This window comes from Ambystoma mexicanum, chromosome 6p, assembly GCF_040938575.1.
Source record: "Ambystoma mexicanum isolate Mex_15411 chromosome 6p, UKY_AmexF1_1, whole genome shotgun sequence".
NCBI classification, from domain to species: Eukaryota; Metazoa; Chordata; class Amphibia; order Caudata; family Ambystomatidae; genus Ambystoma; species Ambystoma mexicanum.
In genome coordinates, this window is record NC_090935.1 from 862,496,747 (window position 1) to 862,517,178 (window position 20,432).

At 46.2% G+C, this 20,432-nt stretch overlaps 1 protein-coding gene across 5 annotated transcripts in view; it reads left to right on the forward strand.

Moving 5' to 3' along the window:
• The window catches only part of FER (FER tyrosine kinase), a 2,139,903-nt gene that overhangs the window by 1,014,499 nt on the left and 1,104,972 nt on the right, over nt 1-20,432 (forward strand). For all 5 annotated transcript variants that reach the window (XM_069625481.1, XM_069625479.1, XM_069625480.1 and 2 more), the window contains one exon: nt 2,598-2,801. In XM_069625481.1, coding sequence (XP_069481582.1) covers nt 2,598-2,801 — 204 coding nt within the window. The remainder of the gene's footprint in view (nt 1-2,597; nt 2,802-20,432) is intronic.

Here is a 20,432-nt window from a genome sequence, read left to right on the forward strand (position 1 = left end):
GGGTTTCCCATGGGGAACGCACCACAGCAGGGGGTTATGTGCAGTCACAGTATATGCCACAGTCGGGAGCCCCACGCCACGGGAATTACATGCAAAGAGGATTATTTCCAATGGGGAGAGGATACACGCAACAGGGAAGAGGAGGACGACGATACAGGGGGCAGGATATAGGTTTTTCGGGCCGTGCTTTATATGCGGGAACATGGCACACTTTGTGCGCACATGTCCTTTCAGGCAACAAGCTCAGGCACAAGCAATGCAAATGGTGCAGCAGCAGGAGTTTAGTACAGCACTGCCGCAGTGGCAGCAGATGCAGCCCCTCCCAGCCCATCTGTAGCAGGGACAGGCGCCCATTCAGTGGTGTTAGGACAGAAAATGGTACCCTACTACATCAGGGTCAGTGTTGTCGGAGGAAATCCTTTCCTTTTCCCACAGGGTAAGCCGCATCACTAGGGGTGCCCGCAGAAAGCTCAAGTGTGTCCAGTTCTAGCAGTAACTGATGGCCCTGAAGAGGAACCTGAGGTAGCAGTGAAAATAGGACCAAGAGTGTTCTCATTCCTCATAGATACAGGAGCAACCGCATCTTGTATAAGGGAAGGGGGATTCCTGCTATCAAACAAGGTGATGGATATGCAGGGCAGTAGTGACAGTTCCAGTAACAGAAGACTTACCACTAACAATAGGGGCGCAGCACATCGTAGCACCACTACTATATTCCAAAGATACCCCAATCAATATACTGGTGAGAGACTTGCTCAGCAAACTGAACTACACAATATCATTTACAGAGAAGGGGGCGGTGTGCTCAACGACAGGCATGTAATACGCACGAGTGACCGCGTTTCTCTTAGCAGCACACGCTCAAGCACACTACGAGGCCAACCAATGTAGCCTAGTATGTTTTTGTATGGGGTCGGGATACTACTGGGGTGGGTCCTGGGATACGAGGGAAGGTGTTCCGATTGGTCTCAGAATTCTTGTACAGGCCACACTGCCAGAAGGTAGACATAAAGGGCACCATGCTGGTCCTACAGCTACAAGAGGTAGTGATAGGCAAAGACATGGTGATCCTATGCAGTATGGACAAAGACAACATGGAGTGGCGTACGGTACTATACATCGTCGCAACAGTGACAGGAGTAACGGTACACACCAGTGACGGGAGTAATGGATGAACAATTGTTCTCCGATGGGGAAGAGGAGGAAGAGATGGTATTCCAGCTACAGATATACTCTGCCGAGTGAAACTAGTAGAAAAGCTGGTGCCGATACGGACACAACTGGTGAAAAGGGGAAGCAAACACACAGATGAAGATCTCAAATGCATTCCAGAGAAATGATGGTCCAAAGGGACCCATGATGTAGTGATACTGAAAGGAGTTTGGTGGTGAAGATAAAGTTAAAGGAAGGATCACTACTGCCCCGGGCTAAGCAATACCCATTGTCCAGCAAGCAGATGAGGGAATATACTCGACTCTACATTCATTATGGCAGCAGGGCATCATACAGGCATCCTCATCGCCATGCAACATGCCTATATACCCAATAAAGAAATCAAAAGGTGGGTTGTGGAGATTTATACAAGATTTATGCCCTCTCAAAGATGTAGTCCCACGGTACCGAGCCCCGCTAACAAACTAAGGTCATAGGGTTTGGGTGTGGACATGCAGAACTTAGCTGCTTTTCGTCTCCTTTTTGGCTAACGTAGTTAAATGTCTTTCCGCTACCATATCAGTCAAGTTAAAAGCATCCATAGATATGTTTCTTTTGTACCTGAATTCAGAGAATAATTGTTGGTCATCCCCTGATACGTATCTCATTTCTTACTGTTTTGTTCCACAATCTGATGTACATTTATGACGCTGAAGATGTCCTGTTGGTGCCAACACATCCAAGACCAGCAACTAAGGCTATATGGCTGGCTTCCACATGTTTAGGGTTGAAAATGTTAGGGAATATACACATGCTTTAACCAATGTGTTTCCCTTTCCCAATCGGAAACTGTTAATTGCTCTTTGTTTGGCACATTTAAATTGTGCACAATCAGAGTTCTGGGTTTCTGTTCCGCTGTGTATATTTTATCACCTTTTTAAATATCCTTGCAAGTCAAGCAGCCTCTCACTGACAATGCCCAAATGAAGCAGAAACTTGTCTGCAGTTGCTTGATACCTCAAACCCTGAAGTCCTTCCTGTCCTACCCCCTCAAATCCACAGCCAGACCTGTTCCTTTTTTTGGCTAAAAAACATAGCGGTTTGTTGTATCCTTTTTTCACTTTCAGTGCTAAAAAATGTATCTTTTCTAATTCATTTGAGGATCTGCTGCTTATCAGCTGACCATTCTAATATGTAACATATTTGTGCAATGTAAAATATTCATCATTTTAAACAATTTGTTTGACCTGACAAAATATGACGATATAGTTTGCACTCACTATTAGTTACAATCAGCCTTGTCCTATTACATACAATGCTTACAAATGTTCTAAATGTAATGCTCATACATGACACTCAGATCTAGTCATTTATTGATAGAGCCAACTTTGTGATGTATGTGTATTAGGCTCTTGATGTTTGCTTTTTTTCTCTCTTGATTCCAGTTCTTTGATGTAATAGCAACAAGCGAAAAGCCATTGGCAGAGCAGGACTGGTATCACGGTGCAATTCCTAGAGTTGAAGCCCAGGAGCTGTTAAAACAACAAGGCGATTTCTTGGTGCGGGAAAGTCATGGGAAGCCTGGTGAATACGTCCTTTCTGTATTTTCAGATGCACAACGGAGGCACTTTATCATACAATATGCTGATGTAGGTCTCTGTGGTAACGTATTATTTCTTGTGCTATGATAACTTTGAACTATTGTTGGAAAAATATGCTAATTTAATGTAAAGTGGTCTTCTTATGCAAGGTCTGCTATTTTGGCAGCATCTTGGTGCACGACTCCAAAAGCAAAATGGGGTGGAAAGGTGGAATTAAACAGGAGTGGGAAAGACAGGTGCAAATCATGAAATGTTGTTGAGTGCAAGTGCCCATAATTGAAGTTTACCAACCAGATACTTGCTAAGTATTTTTAAGAAAGTATTGCTCAAAGCAATTGACGTATAACAGCTGGGATCACATAATTTCCCTTTTAAAATATTGGAACAATATTACATTTCAACCAAGTAACCAGCAGCCTTCTGGTTTTAAGAAATACTAGAAACTGTTAAACAGTAGGGGGGCCAAGATGTCCGGGGAGAGCCTGTACAAAACACTCAGAACTCCATCTAAACCTTTATGCGAACACAGATCATGAATTGTCTTCCAGACCCCATATAGTGAAATACTGTCCGCAAAGGGACTCGGTGGCGGAAATAGCATTGCTTAAAAAAATTATAGAGCAGCCATATGCACTCAGATAGTGATGGAACCATTAAGAACCAAACAGCGATATCTCCTCACAAGCGCTCATTTGGATTTCGATTTGCAGTAGCACACAGAGCAACACATTTCCAAAATTGTCTGGTGTCGTATGAGATGCTGGCTATCCACGTACAAGCCCAGATGTGTAATTTGTGAAATTTAGCTTGGTTTGCATTGTTTGATGTATTGTGGCATTTGTATTTTTTAACTGCTTCACAAGAGTGTGCTTAGCAACCCCACACTTATTAATCCTTGCATGTCTTCATATTACTGGTCACAACGCTTCATTAGTTGAAATTGTTTTTATAAATGACATTGAGGGCTTAAAATGATTCTATCATATTAACATCATCCGATCCCACCATGCAATATTTTTCTAGTTAAAAAGAGGCCTGGTTTGACCATTATTGCTTGAACTTAATCGGAATTTAATCCTTCCCATGTAAGCCTCCTAGTCCCCTGACATGTAAGTAGCATGGTCAAGGTTAGGTGAATAGTGGAGCCTTCCCATGCACACTATTGCCTTCAGGTCATTAACATGCCAACAAACCCATAACCTGGTAATTAAATAATCAAATCCATTCGAGGATCGTACAAATGTACCTCTTGCAGGGATATCGGGGTTGGTACGACATTGATAATACACATTTTCTGCAATCAAATGCTTTAAAATAGAAACTTGTCAATTAGTAAACAATATTTTAGAAACTATTTTAGGAATACCCCAGACTACTACCTCATTGGTGCCAACAATTCTCCTATTAAATTTGTGAAATTGTTTACCAGCCCCTTGTACACTTTACAAAACATTCCACTGTCAGTCTCCTTGGCTAATGAAATTAATACACTTTTATCCAGAAAATCACCCATATTCAAGATAATTTATAGAAAGACATAACGCCAGATCCTTAGGAAACCTTTCCAGCGCCTAGCTATGTCTTTTCTTTTAATGAGGTGACTGCAGAAGATATCGGTCCAATGATGCTCAAATTAAAACCTATGCGATTCAGCTCTGATGTCCTACCAGCCTTGGTGGCGAGACAACGTTCTTCAACTCTGGCTACTGTGACGAATCGCAGGGTTTTGTCACTTCTCCGCAGAGGGGAGCCCTTCTCTATAAGGCGGGCCCGCTATGCAACATCCCCCATACCGGTGGTGGTAAGCGGGACCTCACAGGGAGAGACTCCCCTCTTAGGGATAAGGACTCCTTTTCCATTTAGGAATTACCTAAGAACCTCTCTTGTGTCCCACCAATACCATCTGCACTACAAAGCAACTTGTTGGATCAAGCTAATGTTTGTTATTGTACTGTTAACCCCAATATCCAGATTGAAGAGAAGTGTATCAGGCCTACTGAAACAAGGAAAAGAAGTGAGAAAGTAATAATGATTGCTCTCTTTGACACACAGTCAGACTGTGACGAAAAATGGGCGAGCTCAGAGACTGTCCACACAACAGAGAGAAATTACTTTAAGATTCCGCTGGGGTGGACTGAGGATTTGAACATAAAAATGGAAGGAGGGCTGAGCATAGTGAGTGAAAGCCGGGAAGTTCGAACCTGGGGAAAGCTGGACGCTGCCAAAAATCCTGCGAGCAGCTGTAACTTGGAAGCACGGAAGAAGCAGACTACTGTGCCAAAGAAACAAGGACAGCAGAGACAGTGGCGTAGCCTTGAAATGGTGGAAGGGTCAGTCCAATTACAACACTGTTAACATTACCGCTGTTGCCCCATAGGACCACTCTAAAGAAGTGAGAAGCAGTACGAACGCTGAAGCAGTTGCGATTCGGAGAGTCTACCCACTCCCGGAGGCGTATCGGATGACGCCATCCCATGCATACAGAGGTAATGGGAAAGGCGGGAGACCCGGGAAGGAGTACGGGGAAGAGGGAGTCGCTAATCTTACTCATCCCAGTGAAGCTGCAAATATTTTTCAGTGTGAGAATAACTACAGGAGACAGCCTACTTGCCCCAGTGGAAAGAGCAGAATTCACAGGACTGAGAAGCAACCAGGCATGCAGCCTACTCATTACAGTGAATGGACAAGGGATATTAATAGCTAGAATATCCCTGAGGGAATGGAAGAGCCTGAAGCCTGTGAAGGGTTGCACAACAAGTCAGAACCAATAGATAAGTGGTTGGGATACCACCCCAATTTTACAGAGGGAGTAAGAGTAACAAACCAAGATAAAGCTGACATAAACCATTTTGCTGATAAAGGAATAAGTAACCAGAACAACATTCGGAAGCAAGGACAAGAGAAGGAACAATTGAGTATGGCTTCATACAAACTTTAAAAGGACAGTGCAAGAAGTCATAGCCCAGCAGGGCGACCACCCAAATATTGGGAGGATAGGAAGTTCACTGTTGAAAGAGAAGGAGATGCATAGAGCCTGGAGAAGCCTCCAGAAGAACTAAGAGAACTGGTCAAAGAAATATACAGGAGCTATTTGAAAACGTTCATTAAGGCTGAAAAGCTTATCGAGGAGAAGTAAGTCAATACGCTGTTGTGCTCTACTACAGTCATACTGCCCACAGCCAATAGGCACATCTCCCTTAGCTCCTTCCCTGTCGGCTACTTTCAGATTTTCTGCCACATGTTTGTGTTTGGAGGCCTCACAATTTCTCTCTACAGATGATCTACTTTAAAAAATTTACTTTAGATCATTCTCTGACGAAAATCACCTTTTTTTCGATGACCCATCTACAACCGTCACAGACTGTGAGGTTGCGGGGTCCGCAGACCGTTTCATGGTAACTTTGAATTTTTCATTGTCTGCGCAGTTGTCCCTACCTCATGGCTGAAGCCGCAAGGAAGAGCCTGTTTAAGCCATGTGCCTGCTGTGGGCTGAAGAATGTCTACATCGAAGACAACCACAACGACTGTCTCTATTGTCTACATCCTCACCACGTTATACAGGACTGCAAGATCTGCCAGTCTTTTTCCAACAAGACGCTGGGTGATCCTCACCGGATCCTCGTCGCGTGGCTCGAGGATGCCGGTGGGGCCTCTGATTCTGCTTCTGTATGGAGCCATTCCTCTATGGCAGGGCAGGTCAGCCCAGCGTACCACCTCCACTAAGAGTTCTAGGTCACATGAAGACCATGCCAGCAGCAGGAAGAGACACAGAGAGGAGTCAGACAACGAGCCGAGGTCGTCTCACAAGGGCTGGTCGTGCCTAAGGGCTTTCTTAAATAAAGAGCAACCAAGACCGCTTTCCCCACCCGGCAGAGGCAACCCGTCCACTAAATCAACTTCTAAATCAGGTGGCAACTTTTCATTGTCTGTGGCCAAGACTAATCCGTTGGCGCCAACTAAGTCTTCCTCGATGCCCACGTCTTCCTTCATCCACGCTGAGCCCATCTACCATGTCCACGAGTGCCCCGCTGACAATGCCGTTGACAACTGCAAGCAAGCTACCCTGTCGATGAAAACCTCGACGACAACTACCTCGATGACATTGGTTCTTCCGTCGACGACAAAAAGTGTCTTCTCGCAATGTGACGACCATCGCGCCATCAGCTGTCGCAACCACTTCAGCCACCCCCACCAACACAGTGTCAGCACTGGCAGCGCTCCCGCGACCGTCATACCCCGATCCTGAAGTGAGGTTATTCCCAGAGGGAACCATTATGATGGAGCCAAGTCTTTCTTCCTCTGTTGAATTGGAAGAGAGGGATGTGGAGGCTGTCATGTTACCTCCCTCTTCCCTGCAGAGCAGCGCACCAACGTCTAAGGGGCAGCCTACATCACACGTGGGAAAGCAAGCCTCATAAGGCTACCAGTATTGCCACCCTTGCATCCAACCCCTGCAGGGGCAAATTACCTCCAGTGAGGCCAGCTCTGCAGTTGCATCCACCAAGGGACATATCAATGGACATATTATCGACCCTTACTATTCTGGTGGCTACATGGGGTCCAACTGGGGTCTTTCCTGTCTGACATCTTTTTCTCTACCTGTGGTGTCCCCCAGGGTTCTAACCTCTCTCCCTGGCTGTTCAACCAGTACCTGGCACTTCTCGCCCACCCCATCGCTGCTCTCTGCCCCTACTTTCAGTGCTATGCTGATGATACCCAGCTCATTTTCAGGCTGCCCTCGGCCTCCTCTTCTCCTTCCCTCATCTCTGACTGTCTTTCTGCTATCCAGGAATGGTGTGCCGCCAACGACCTCTGCCTTAATGCCAGTAAGACCGAGGTTCTACTCATCGGCACACCCACTCCCTCCTTCCCTGCAGCTCTCTGGCCGGCCTCTCTTGGCCCTCTTCCTGCTCCTACCTGCAAGGCTAAAAACCTCGGGGTCATCTTCGACTCCACTCTCTCCTTCTCGCCTCACATTTCTGACGTTTCTAAGAAGTCACACTACCTGCTGCACCTCCTCAGAGGTATCCTTCCTTTCCTCTCCTTCCCCCAGAAGCTCACTGTCTCCAGAGCCCTGGTTCTCTCGAAGCTGGACTACTGTAACAGCCTCTACCTAAATCTGCCTGCCTCTACTCTCCGCCCTCTGCAACTCATCCAGAACAGGACTGCAAGACTTGTCCTTGGCCTCAGGCCCCGGGACCGTATCTCTCCAGGACTGAAATCGCTACACTGGCTCCCTGTGGCTGCGAGGATTAAGTTCAAAACCCTCTGCATTGTCCACAAGGCCTTCTGGGGCCTGGGGCCAAAATACCTTCAACTCTCCCTTCCTAAATATTTTCCTTCTCGTGCACTTTATTCATCCGCCTCCAACTCACTCAGGGTCAGCCGCTTCTCTAAGCAACGAGTTGGTGGGAGATCTCTCTCTGCTGCAGGGGCCTCCCTCTGGAACAGCCTTCCTGCCTCCCTAAAACTTGAGGAGAACCATCTCCAGTTCCGGAAGCGCCTCAAAACCCTCCTCTTTGCTTCTGCTTTCTCTCTATCTCTCCCCTGCTAAATCACTGAAATTGTACTAAATCAGCAACTGGGCCACTCACCAATCTCGGTCCTTGGCCCAGCCACTCTCCCCTGCACTGCCTTCCCGGCAACCCCTGCACTGCGGGACTGTCTCTGTATCCCTACAGCCCCTCTTCCCAGCACTTGTCTGCACTTATCTTGCACTTGCCACCAGTTGGCCCTTACTATTTATCTTGTTCGTTAGTAACCGTGTACTGCACTTTCCCCTCTCCCTTTCCCCATTGCACTTTTCCCGTCCCCTTAACCTTGCACTTGCACGATCTGAATGACACCTGGCCTATTAGGATCGTTGTCTGTCTCCCTTTGTCCCCCCCTCCCTGCCTTGTAACACTTGTGTATAGGCGCGTTACAAATGCCATATCATATCATATCATACATTGCAGCAAAGGCTTCTGGGACCGGCACTGACCCTGGTAACACCAGAGCTGTGTCCTGCAGATGCCCCAGGTCCATCCAGGGAGTGGGACATTCCACAACCTAGTAAGAGGTTTGAACGCCAGCAAAGACCTCAACAACTGTCTGAGACAGGGACAGACACAGACACAGACCCGGACCACCTGGATGATGTGGCATAGACGCACACGTCCCACACTGACGAGTTTGAGAATGTTGTTCCAGGAACCAGATGAAGCCCCAATTAGAGAGACTCCACCAGATAAAGTGGGGGCCTTCTATGCGCTCCTGAGCAGGGCAGCAAAAATGTTCGGCCTCAGCCCAGAGGAACAATACAATGAAAGTCTCTTGTACCAAGGGAAGGAGCAGCAGAGGAAGTCCATCATGTCCATTCTGCTTTTGCAAGATGTCTGGGAGGGTGGCCTTGTTATCATGGTGCAACCCTGCAACGTGTCTGGCAAAAACAGACCGTTTTGATAAAAAATTGCCAGTTAGTGTACAAACTTGGCCCCATCATAGCGTTTCTACCTGATGACAAAAAACAAGTGGCAGTGGACATATTTCATGAAGGAGAGTTGGCATCAAAACATGCCATTACAGTATTGTTAGACTTTGCTGACACAGGATTTCACCATCTTGGTAACAGAGCAGTCCTTTGCCGGCAAGGTTTCCTCAAGGCTACAGATTTTTGGCTGGATGTGCAATCGAGGGAAGTTGACATGCAATTCGACGACGTAGACCTGTTCGGGAAGAAGGTCGACAAAGCCTTGCTCCCCATAACAACTGACACTGACACTGCTTGCTCCCTGGACATGCTGCAGCAAAGGCACCAGTCCCTTCAGTCTGGAAAAGGACGTTTTAATAGAACTTCACAAGACAACCGTTCCTCGTACCATTCCTCATCCTTGTACAAAACACCATGCTCCTCCGGGAAGCAATACAGGAAGAAGTGATCGAATGGCTCTTCTAGGGATTTTGAAGGAGGACCTAATGTTAGGTCTTCCTAGTTGTAAACAAAAATTATACTTTTACTATTGGAGCTGCCAATGTGATAGAATTGGGTCCTATCGATCTTACTATGAGTATGCCCGGTTCAGAAGAAAAATGGGTGATAGGCCAGGAAACATAATGCAGTTTCCTTCAGCCTCGGGTCGTAATTCATATCTACGATTTAAACTTAACTTGTTTTATACTAATGAACGTTTGTGTAAATGGGGTACTAGTGAAACTGAATCTAAAAATGGCTCCTGTCGATTTTGCAAAGAGTTGTCCATACTTGAGACTCTTAAACACCTAGTGATCTATTGCAAATATTTTGAAGATCTGAGACATACTAGGTTTGGTGACTATATGATCGCCAACTCTAACTTGTCTCGTGAAACATTATGGAGTAGATGTATGCTGGGTGAAAGCACAAAGTTAATATTGAGATTATTATCGGTTCTAACGACCATTGACTCAAAATTGATGGAGTGCATTGAAAGATAAGATGTCTTTTTTAGCCAAGTGGTATCTGTTATGTGAAGAATTGGACTGTTTTATCATGCGAATTTGTTTGGTATTTTTATGCGTAAAGAAAAATGTACTTTGTATAAAATTTATTTTGTAAAGGTTTTTAACCAAATACAATAAAAAAAATGTTTTTTTAAAAAAATACAGGAAGAAGTCACGGTCCTACAGAGGCACACAGCGCCACCGTGGCTCCTCCCAATCCAGGGACTAGTCTGGCAAGCAACCATGACAGGGCCAGGGCCCAGTCCTTCCGCTTCAGCACCCTGTTGGGAGGAAGGCTGTCACAATTCGTCAGGGAATGGAGAACTATCACATCCGACGTATGGGTGCTCTCCCTTCTCCAGGAAATATTAGTGCACACCAATTTTTGGAAGTTACACTTTCAAAATTCTGTTACTTAATTAAAGAACATTGAAGTGCAGGGGAGGAACTGTGGTCCTGGCACAGAACCACCACAAGATACAAAAGAGAAACGAATATCCAAAAGTCGAATCCTCCCGTCCCCTGTTGACTAATCTTACTTCTAAGTCTCACCTAGAAACAGGAGGAAGAGATGTAGTGCTGAAGAAACCTTTCCTTAGAGTCATCTCAATGCTCTTGTGCTCCTCATCAAGATCAAAGTGCCCTCATGGGACTTCATCATCCAAATGTTCAAATGGATTGTCAGAGTTAGCCACCACCTAAAGGCAGAGGAAGCCCTGTAAGTGATTGTAGGATATATGGCATAATACCACAATGCGATCCACAAGCAGCTGCCACATTCTAATTCTACTTACACTGTCCATGAGCTACACAGATGCTGTGACAAAAATAACAGGAACAATGAATTGTAGTAACGGGCAGATACGTGCACACTCACCCCGTGGTTGATCTCACGAACGTTGTGCGTTCCGCTGATGTGTGAGATACAGGGGAATATCATTCATTCATTTAGTTCACAATGAGACTCACGTACAGGTCATCCAACTACAGGTAATGCTAAAAAGGATTATGCTATCATATTAGAGCTAGTAAACCTAATTACTCATTCTGTACAATTCTCAAAAAAACACCATATGTCGTACCATCCTCAATTCAATAATGTCACCGCTGCTAAAGCTCGCCGTGAAGTCAATGGCGTCTGTCTCCCTGGTAACCGCACCCGCTGTGTGATACGATCACCCAGTGTAAGTCAGTGCTAGAAAAGGATTAGTATATTTTTAGTGATGGCTATGTCCAGTTACATTAGAGGGCCAGTTCTCAAACACAACTGTGTTTCACAGCTACATCGGATCGTGTCACTCACCTGAACAGGCGATCGCCTCGAAGCTCGTAGCGCTCGCCATCTTGGATAAGTTTAAGAATACTCGAGTGCTAGTCTGTAGAGGAAGGACTTAATCGGAAGTATCCCTCCCCCTGATATCCATATTGTAGTGGAGGGTGTCCAGTCAATTTGTCGACCTCAAATTGGTCGAATGACATTTGGTCGACGCAATTTTTTTTTTTAAATTATATATTTTTTTTGGGGTGTTCGTTTAGGCAAAAAAAGGTTTTTAAGGCAAAAAAGGGGGGTTGGGGGGGGGACCCCCCAAAAAAATAAAATAAATAAAGGGTTAAAATAGAAAAAAAAAAATTTCGACGAAATGGTTTTCAACCAATTTGCTTCGACCATTTGTCTGGTCGACCAATTTTTTTCGACGAATTGACTGGCAACCGTAGTGGAGTTCTATACTTAACCGAATGCCGATGGATCCCTAGTCTCTGTGCTCCCATTATCAGTACTGGTTTGGTGGCATATTTCCACCAAGCTTGTTTGCAAGGGGATAATGTGTACCCCAGTCCTTCCATTTATATGTACAGATGAATACAGTTAGATGGTTACCTTTTTGTTAATTCGAATAAACGTGAGGCATTTTGACTTGACACATGAGCCAACTGGATGTTGACCCGCTATACAAGCTACTACCATATAAATGGAAAGACTGGGGTACACATTTTCCCCTTGTAAACGGGCTCAGTGGAAATATGCCAGTACTGATAATGGATCAGAAAGCAGGGCATTCCTCCCTACACTTCATTGTCACGTGATTTGTGCTGCATGGTGCAGGGAGGGATGAAATTATAGCCCAGAACGAGGGTGGGACACAATGGAGAAATGTCAGTCTGTCTGGGAGCGAGTGAAGTGTGTGAGTTAGTATGACCTTGGCTTTCGCCCTGGGCCCTTGTCTGTTCGTACCAGGTGCATTGTTACATAGAGACAGATGTGTTTTTCTTAGTAATATAATTCTTACTTGGCCGTCTGCTGGTCAATGATGAATGCAACATCGCCCACATGGAAGAAGATGGACGGACAGTGCTGCGACAAATGGCCTGGCATCCCCTATGGAGCAGGTGACCTATGTTTAGGGTCTCACCAACCAGCAGCACATGTTTCTACTATATGTGATGATGTCACTTATGACGCTATGTACCTTCATAATGTGTTGCTCATGCAAATTTTGGCAGAATGTTCTTTGTTGGCGCTTTTCCTTTTGTATGGAAATAAAACATGTTTTCCTTGCAAGAGGTGTATTTGGCTTTTTTCCCTAGTGGGTTGTATTTTTTCTGGTCTGAGTGTCTAGGGGCTTTCCTACATTTGATGACCCTGACGTGATCCCAGTGACACCCGTGGCGATGGAGGTTCCAGGCCGCTTCCCTGAAGGGGCAGCACCCATCTGCAATAACCAGCCCCAAGTGCGCAAACCCGCAGAGGTGTGCAGGAGCCATTTTTATAGAATTCTTGTCTGCTCTTTGGAGCAGGGCACAGCACCTGGAAGAGTGCAGGTCGTTATTGGGGCCCAGTGATGGAGGAGCTTGGGTGAATATGCAGACGTGAGTAACACCCCTTGCGAGGGATAACGAGGGGTAGAGTGTGTGGGGGAATGTGGTATGTATGAGTAAAAGAGGAGTGTGGCAAAGTAACGTAGCAAGATTTCATTTTGTATCATTATTTTTGGTAGTTTAAGAGGATGTTACATAGGAAAAACAGGAGTGTAGGGAACCTTTTCCTAATGAGAGAAGATGATGGCGCCATTTGCTTTGCGACAAGGAGAAAAAATATTATCTCCATATAATTAGAGGGCTCGTTGGAAGTAGTGGTTGTTGTTTTAACTTGTAATAGCAGTGTGCGCAGCGTGTAAGAGTAAAAGTTGGGGTTTTTGATCAGTGAAATTGCAAAAATGGGAGAGGGAAAGCCACTGGAGTATATGGAGTATATGTATAATGCATTACCATTGTATTGAGATAAAATTGAAAAGTATCACGAACAGTGGGTGGTAGAGATACAAGGTGGGGATACCCCTCTCCTGGCCAGAGCAGGGTACCCATAATAGAGGGATATTAGATCACATGGGCACGTTCTTAGCTGCTAGGTATAAGGGTAAACATAAATCTATGGAAGATGATGGAGCATGTGGAGGCCCCTGAGCAGGAGGGGGCACCAACTACAGCATAGCTTTAAATGTAGTGGCTGAACGAATACAGGAGAAAAACACAGTACTCTCACATGCAGGGCACACCCACTCATCACTCGTCCAGCCACCGGATACACAAACCCAACATATGTCTCTACCCCAGCTACTGCCCCACCTCCCTACATACCCACACCAAGTGTTATCCCGCCCCACGGCAGTAAAGCACAGAAGGAGCTAGAGGTGGCCTTGGAGGCTACACAGGTGGAATTGGCTCGATTGAGGGCAGCACAGGAAGGAGGAGGGAAGAAGGGGAACAGGTTAGATGAAGGGAGAGCAATAGATATTTTGTTCAGGTTAGACAGTTCGGCAATAAAGGATGTGCACATTGAGAAGGAGGGAGGCAGCGACAGGGGAGAACAGGGTATGGGACTGTAAGATCGGACAGGGGCACGGACAGAAAGTTGAGGGAAGATGACTGGGATACCATAGACCAGTTTGAAGATGATGAAGGGAATGAGCCGACTCCAGAGATTGCACCGTGGGTGGAAAGTTTGCGAGGATCACAGTTAAGGAATAGGTTTGGCTGGGTGGCAGTAGAAAGGAAAAACTGAAGTGTTGGACCTAAATAAGGACGAAACACAGGTTACCCATATTATGTTGTTGCACGAAGGCCTAGGGAGGATGCACTATGTGCCCTGGGTCTAAATGGAAAAGAAAAATTTGATTAAGTTGCTCCTGCTCCATTTCCGGGACCGGAAAATGGATCTACGCATTTGAAAAACAAACAGCAGAGATTCCCTTGGCTATGGGGGATATGAAAGGTTTGCTTGTCGCAATAGTGGAAGACCAAGCTGGCGATGTGTTGGTCAAGGCAGGATACCCTGGAGTAAAACTAGATGATGACGCACACAATTGCGCGTCCTTTAACAATATCAAAGCTCAGGTGTGGGACGCACTGCGCCGAACATAACCAGATACGCCAGATCTGCAGTCTGTCATGCAGTATACCATGGGAGATGACTAGGACCCTGCACAACACATTCTTACGGTTCAGGAGATATGACGTGCAGGGATGGGGGACCAGTGGGACCAATCAGTTCCTCTGTTTGCCCAAAGAAGTTCATAAAGCGCTAGAAAACATTGTGGGCATTAAAGCGAAGGGGTGGGCTGAGATATAAACTATCATCATACATCACCGTAAAAGAATAAAAGAGCCAGAAGAGGAAAGCTCTCAACGGCTGCTGTCTGAGGAAGCGAAACTAGTGCAAAAGCGAAGATTATAGTTGAGGGGGCAGCAATATCGACTGCGCGGACAGATGTGGTGACCCCTCCAGATGTCAGAATAGCAGCTTTTTGGAATGAGGGGGACAAGGACAGTGGGGAGGTGGACCCTACCCCCCCTATCCGGATTGGCAGCAAGGTCAACATTGCAGGAGGGGCAGGTTCAGAGGAGGGGAAGGAGGATTTGGTGGGATGGGACCTAGAGGAGCAGATATGGGTTCCTCGCATTGCTGGAGCTGTGGGAAGTGGGGACATTTCACAAGGGAGTGTAGGACCAGGCAGGGGGTGGTAGACAACCCATATAGCAACTACTGCCCACCACCCTTGCCCCAAACACAACTGCTAACCCCTAGGCCAACCTCCATACCCTACGAGATACATCAGGTCTGGACTCAACTACCACCATGCCTCTGACGTGCACAAGTCCAACACCTACAAATGACACAACCATTAATGCCCCAACAGAACGCCATGTATGGTAGTAACCTGTCAGTGACTGACGCAGTGCCAAATGGCATTGTTGTTCCGTACCAAGGAGTGAGCCTTGTGGGAAACAACCCTTTCACATTTCCTGGTACCAACACATATCTCGACTTGGACAGCCCACAAAGAACTCTTGCGTGCCAGTCCTGTCCATGACAGTCCACCCTGACGAGGAACCCTTGGTGGGCGCTGAGATAGGTAACAAGCAATTTCTCTTCATGGTTGACACAGGTGCCACTAAATCATGCATCAGTGAGGGAAACTTCCCACTATCAGGTGAAACTATTGATACACAGGGCTTTTCTAAGGTTGTTGCCATGGTTCTCTATACAAAAGAACTTGACATCAAAATAAGAGGAAAAGTGGTGCGTGCACCTTTGTTGTATTCCGAGAATTTCCCGATAAAATTATTGGGGCGAGATCTATTGAGTACATTTTACATTACCATTTCTTTCATAGATCAAGGGATAGTGTACACCACTCCGGGCATATGTGTTATAAGAGCAATGGTCATAATGCATGTGAGGAGAGGGGAGGCTGTGGATTGTGGTATCCCTGTGGACCCTGACTTGTTTGTGTACGACAGAACATTGCTTCTCAAAGCAGTGCCCCAAATTGCCATGGCCTGTTGGCGAGTGCCGTCTGATTTCATTTTCTGACCTGCAGTGTCCCCTGAACTGGTGGCAGGAATAATATTGTCCCTAGATTTGCAGGGTATGGTGGTGTGAGCGAAATGGATTGTTGTAATTGGAACCGGCTTAGATGGATACTAGTGGCGCACAGTGTTGTGTATTGACCCTACAATGCTTCTCAAAGAAGTGACAGATACAGATTTGTTTGAAGATCGACCAGACAATGATGAGATTGTAGTGATGATTTCTATCGATATTATGGTGCAGTATCGGAAAGTGCAATGTCCATTGATGGCCTTTGTAGCATCACCCCCCCTTCACTGACACAGAGTTAGAACAAGTCCCTCAGGGACTATGGACGACAAATGCTCACAATGTTGGGCTTTTGAAAGAGGTGACCCTAGTTTGAATAACACTCATGCCAGGAGCAGTGCTGCCTCATGTGAGACAGTACACCTTATCGAGAGTACCATCTACATCCCCATGCAACACAGCAATCGATCCGATAAAGAAGGCAAAAGGGGGGAGTTGGAGAATAATTAAGGATTTGCGCCCTCTTAATGACATTGTACACGCAGAATTTTCAGTGGTCCCGACAATACTTTGCAACATACCCACAGCGGCGACCCACTTTACTTTAGTGGATCTTAAAAACACCTTCTTCTATGTTCCCCTGTACCCTGATTCACAGTACCTCACTGCGTTTACACATGGAGGAATACGCTTTGAGCATACAAGATTGCCTCAAGGGTAATGCGAATCTCCCAGCATCTTCAACAGAATACTGCGTCCTAATTTAGGCATCATGCATGTGCCCAGTACTTTCATTCACTATATTGACAACTTACTAGTGTGCAGTGTAAGTGAGCACCAATGCAAACGGGACTCCATAACACTCCTATAACGCCTGGCCCGCAAGGGATGCAAGGTTGACAAGGCAAAACTACAGTACTGCCTTCAGGAGGTACTCTACTTGGGCCATTAATATCTGTCAATGACAAAAGAAAAATTCCTGATCGCGCCGCCTCTGTACCTGCCACCCCACAGCCTAAAAGGCAGTGAAGGAGATGTTTTTTTGGTCTATGTAATTATTGTAGGGCATGGATACTGGATTATGCAGCATACACAGACATTTGCGGCAAGGCCTCAAGAAAGCTCAGAGCGGTGACAACATAATAGCATGGACAGACGACGTGTGTACACATTTCAATGACCACTGCGCCAGTGTTCGCAACCCCAGACTACACGTAAGAATTCTATTTATTTTCCCATTATAATGGGCAACTCATCACTGCGGTGTTGACGCAAAAGAGCACCATGGGCCATAAGCCATTGGCCTATTTCAGTGGTAACCTAAATTCAGTTATGCAGGGACAATGTGCCTCTGATCAAGCACTTGCTGCAGCAGCAGCATTTGCCATTGAAAAGAGTTTGACTATCGTTATGGAATGTTCAGTGATATTGTATGTTGAGCACGCAGTGTTTGTCATTTAACCCCCAAGGCCTACCTTATCTCTTCCTCTTTCCCTCCCCCTTCCTAACTTCCTCCCTCCTCGCGTCTTTCCCTTCTTCCTCTTCCCCAATCTGCTCAGCTCGCTGACTGGTCACCTGGTGCACCTCCAGAGCCCTACAGCTCCCAGGCTCCTCCACCACACTTGCATGCAGGCCTCTGCTCTTTACTTAGCACTACTGCATCATGCTCCATGAGAGGGGCAACCACCCTGCACTTAACCCTGGCCCCTGCTGGACTGGACGCACTTGTCCTCCTCCCCATCCCTCGCACTTCCTGTCTCTGCGCACTTGCACGACCTTGAATGTACTAGCCCTAACAAATCTGTCTGTTCAGTCCTCCCTCTGTCTCCCCTCCCTAGCCAGGCCTAACACTGTAGTTTATTGTACTGTACGTTCCTCCCTCCTCCCCTTCTCTCCTTATCACGCACTTACACTATTATATGCATCTGGCCTAGTATGCTAGTTATTGTTTGATCATTCTGAATCTTCAAGACATAAGAATGACTACTGTAATCCCTTGCTTGCTCCCTTCCCGCCTTGAGGTTCTTTGAACCACTTCACACGTATGTAAGCTCTTAACAAATAAACAGTTGCTCTTACAATTACTTTCCTGACCGAAATGTGTTCTAACGAAGACTTGGCCAACCATGCCTGTGTGACTCACGAGAGAGAGGAAGACAATACCCCTAAGGCACATGATAGACCACTCAGGGGGAGCGGGGCGACCTCTTCGTGGACGGGTCAGCCACAATTGACACACTGAGGTGGCACTGGTGAAAGATTTTTTGTTAAAGGACATTTGTACCACGCATTATCACCACCTGAGTGGTCCTCTGGCGGATCTGAAAAGGAAAGGGGTAGGGCGAGTTAGTGGGACTGAGTGGGCGAAAGAGCAAGAGGGCTGTGATGTGCTGGTGGCAGATTCAGTATGGTCTACACTGTTAGCTGAGCTTGGGTGTGCTTTTGGTTGGTAGCCGTCATGTTCTGTTGTGCGGGGCTATGTGTGATTTGTTTTGTTGTACGGTTTGGTGTGCTTTAAAGGTGTGGTTGTGTTCAGATAGAATGTGAGAGGTGGGTGCAGTGAGTGAGTTTTTTTTAGTGGGGTTGGTTAGTGGCATTTCTATCTAGATGTGACGCTTGTGATCCTTCTCAGTTATTTCTCGAGCTGGTGCCTGCTAATCACCAAATTCTATCTAGATGCCGCTCCTGAATATCCCCCACATTTCTGTTTAATTGTGATGCTGGCCAATATTCACAGCACTGTCTGGATTTGACGCAAGCTAATATTCACAGTTCTGTCTGGATGTGGCGCAAGCTAATATTTACAGTTTTGTCTAGATGTGATGCAAACTAATATTCACAGTTCTGTCTAAATGTGACGCAAGCTAATATTCACGAATTCTGTCTGGATTTGATGCAAAACAATGTTCCCAGTTCTGTCTAGATGCAACGCCAGCTAGTATTCACAGTTCTGTCTAGATGTGAAGCAAGCCGCCTGTCTATTTTATTTAATTGTTTTTTTATAACACACCTAATACTGTACCTGAATTTGATTTCCAAGCACAGTTCTGGGATTCAAACCTCTGTTGCTCTGTGTGGTCGTGCTTTCAAGACCAGAGTGCTGTCCCTGCGCTATCCTCCATCTAGTTGTGATGTAAGCTGATATTCATCGTTCTAGCTAATTGTGATGCGGGTTAGTGCTCATAATTCTTTCTGGAGTAGCTATCACAGTTAGAGTACAGTTCATCTAGTTGTGAGATATCACCAACCAACAGTTCTCCTAGATGTGATACAAGGCTAGGCAACGCAGTGGATCTATATGGGGTAACAGTTGCTAAATAGAGATGGTACATGCAGGCTACAAGCTAATGAGGGCTGGGGAGAATGCGAAGCATGGCTATCTGGCACAATCAGGCTATCTGGAGAATATGAAACCTAAGTGCAAAAGAGCTTACCTACACACTTCTCGGCTCAGGCAGCCGAGCACAGATCGCTTATTGAAGCGCTAAAAGAGTCCTAAGGGTGTCACATGACCATTTACTCCGACTCAGCATACGTTACCACCACAGTACATGCAGGTCTTGCAAGGTGGAAGAGAAGGGGGATTCAGGAGGGTGTTCCGATCTCCTCTGCAACATGTTGCATTATTAGAGAAGCTCATTCATGCACACTCCCAGCAATTTGTGGTGGCGGTCGTAAAATGCACTGCTCACACCAATAACACAGACATGGTCTCACTCTGTAACGCTGCCGCAAATGCAAAGTCAAAGACTGCAGCATATCTCCTGGTACCCCAAGTGAAAGAGTATCCCATCTTGACACCTAACACGGAACAGTTGCCCACTCTGTACGATGCCTTACCAATTGCACAGTTGATTGAGTTACAGGGGCGGGCACCGCAAGAGGAGAAGGCAGTTTGGGTGAGGAGGAGGGTAAACAGACTCCAACAGATCTCTTGTGGAGACAGGAAATATCAGGGAAAGCAATGATGCCCAATGAGTTATTACTAGTAGTGTTCGACCAGTTGCATCATCCATCACACGTCTCCAAACAACACATTGCAGCAGACATTCAGGAAGATTGGTTTGTCCCTAATCTAGAAGAACATTTTACGAACATGGCCACACATTGCACTAAGCGTCAAAGCTGCAACACAGGCCTCACGTTACGGACTATCAGAGGCACCCCTAGTGGGCAGTTCCGTGAACTCCACATTTATTATGCGGACATGGCTGAAAGGTGCAATGTATCTTGCTACGTCATTGTGGTCGTTTGTCCTTTCTCAATATGGGTGGAGGGGGGACCATGCGCACATCGAGAGGTTAAGTGCGCTGCCAAAAGTTTTAGTGCTGGAGCTTTTC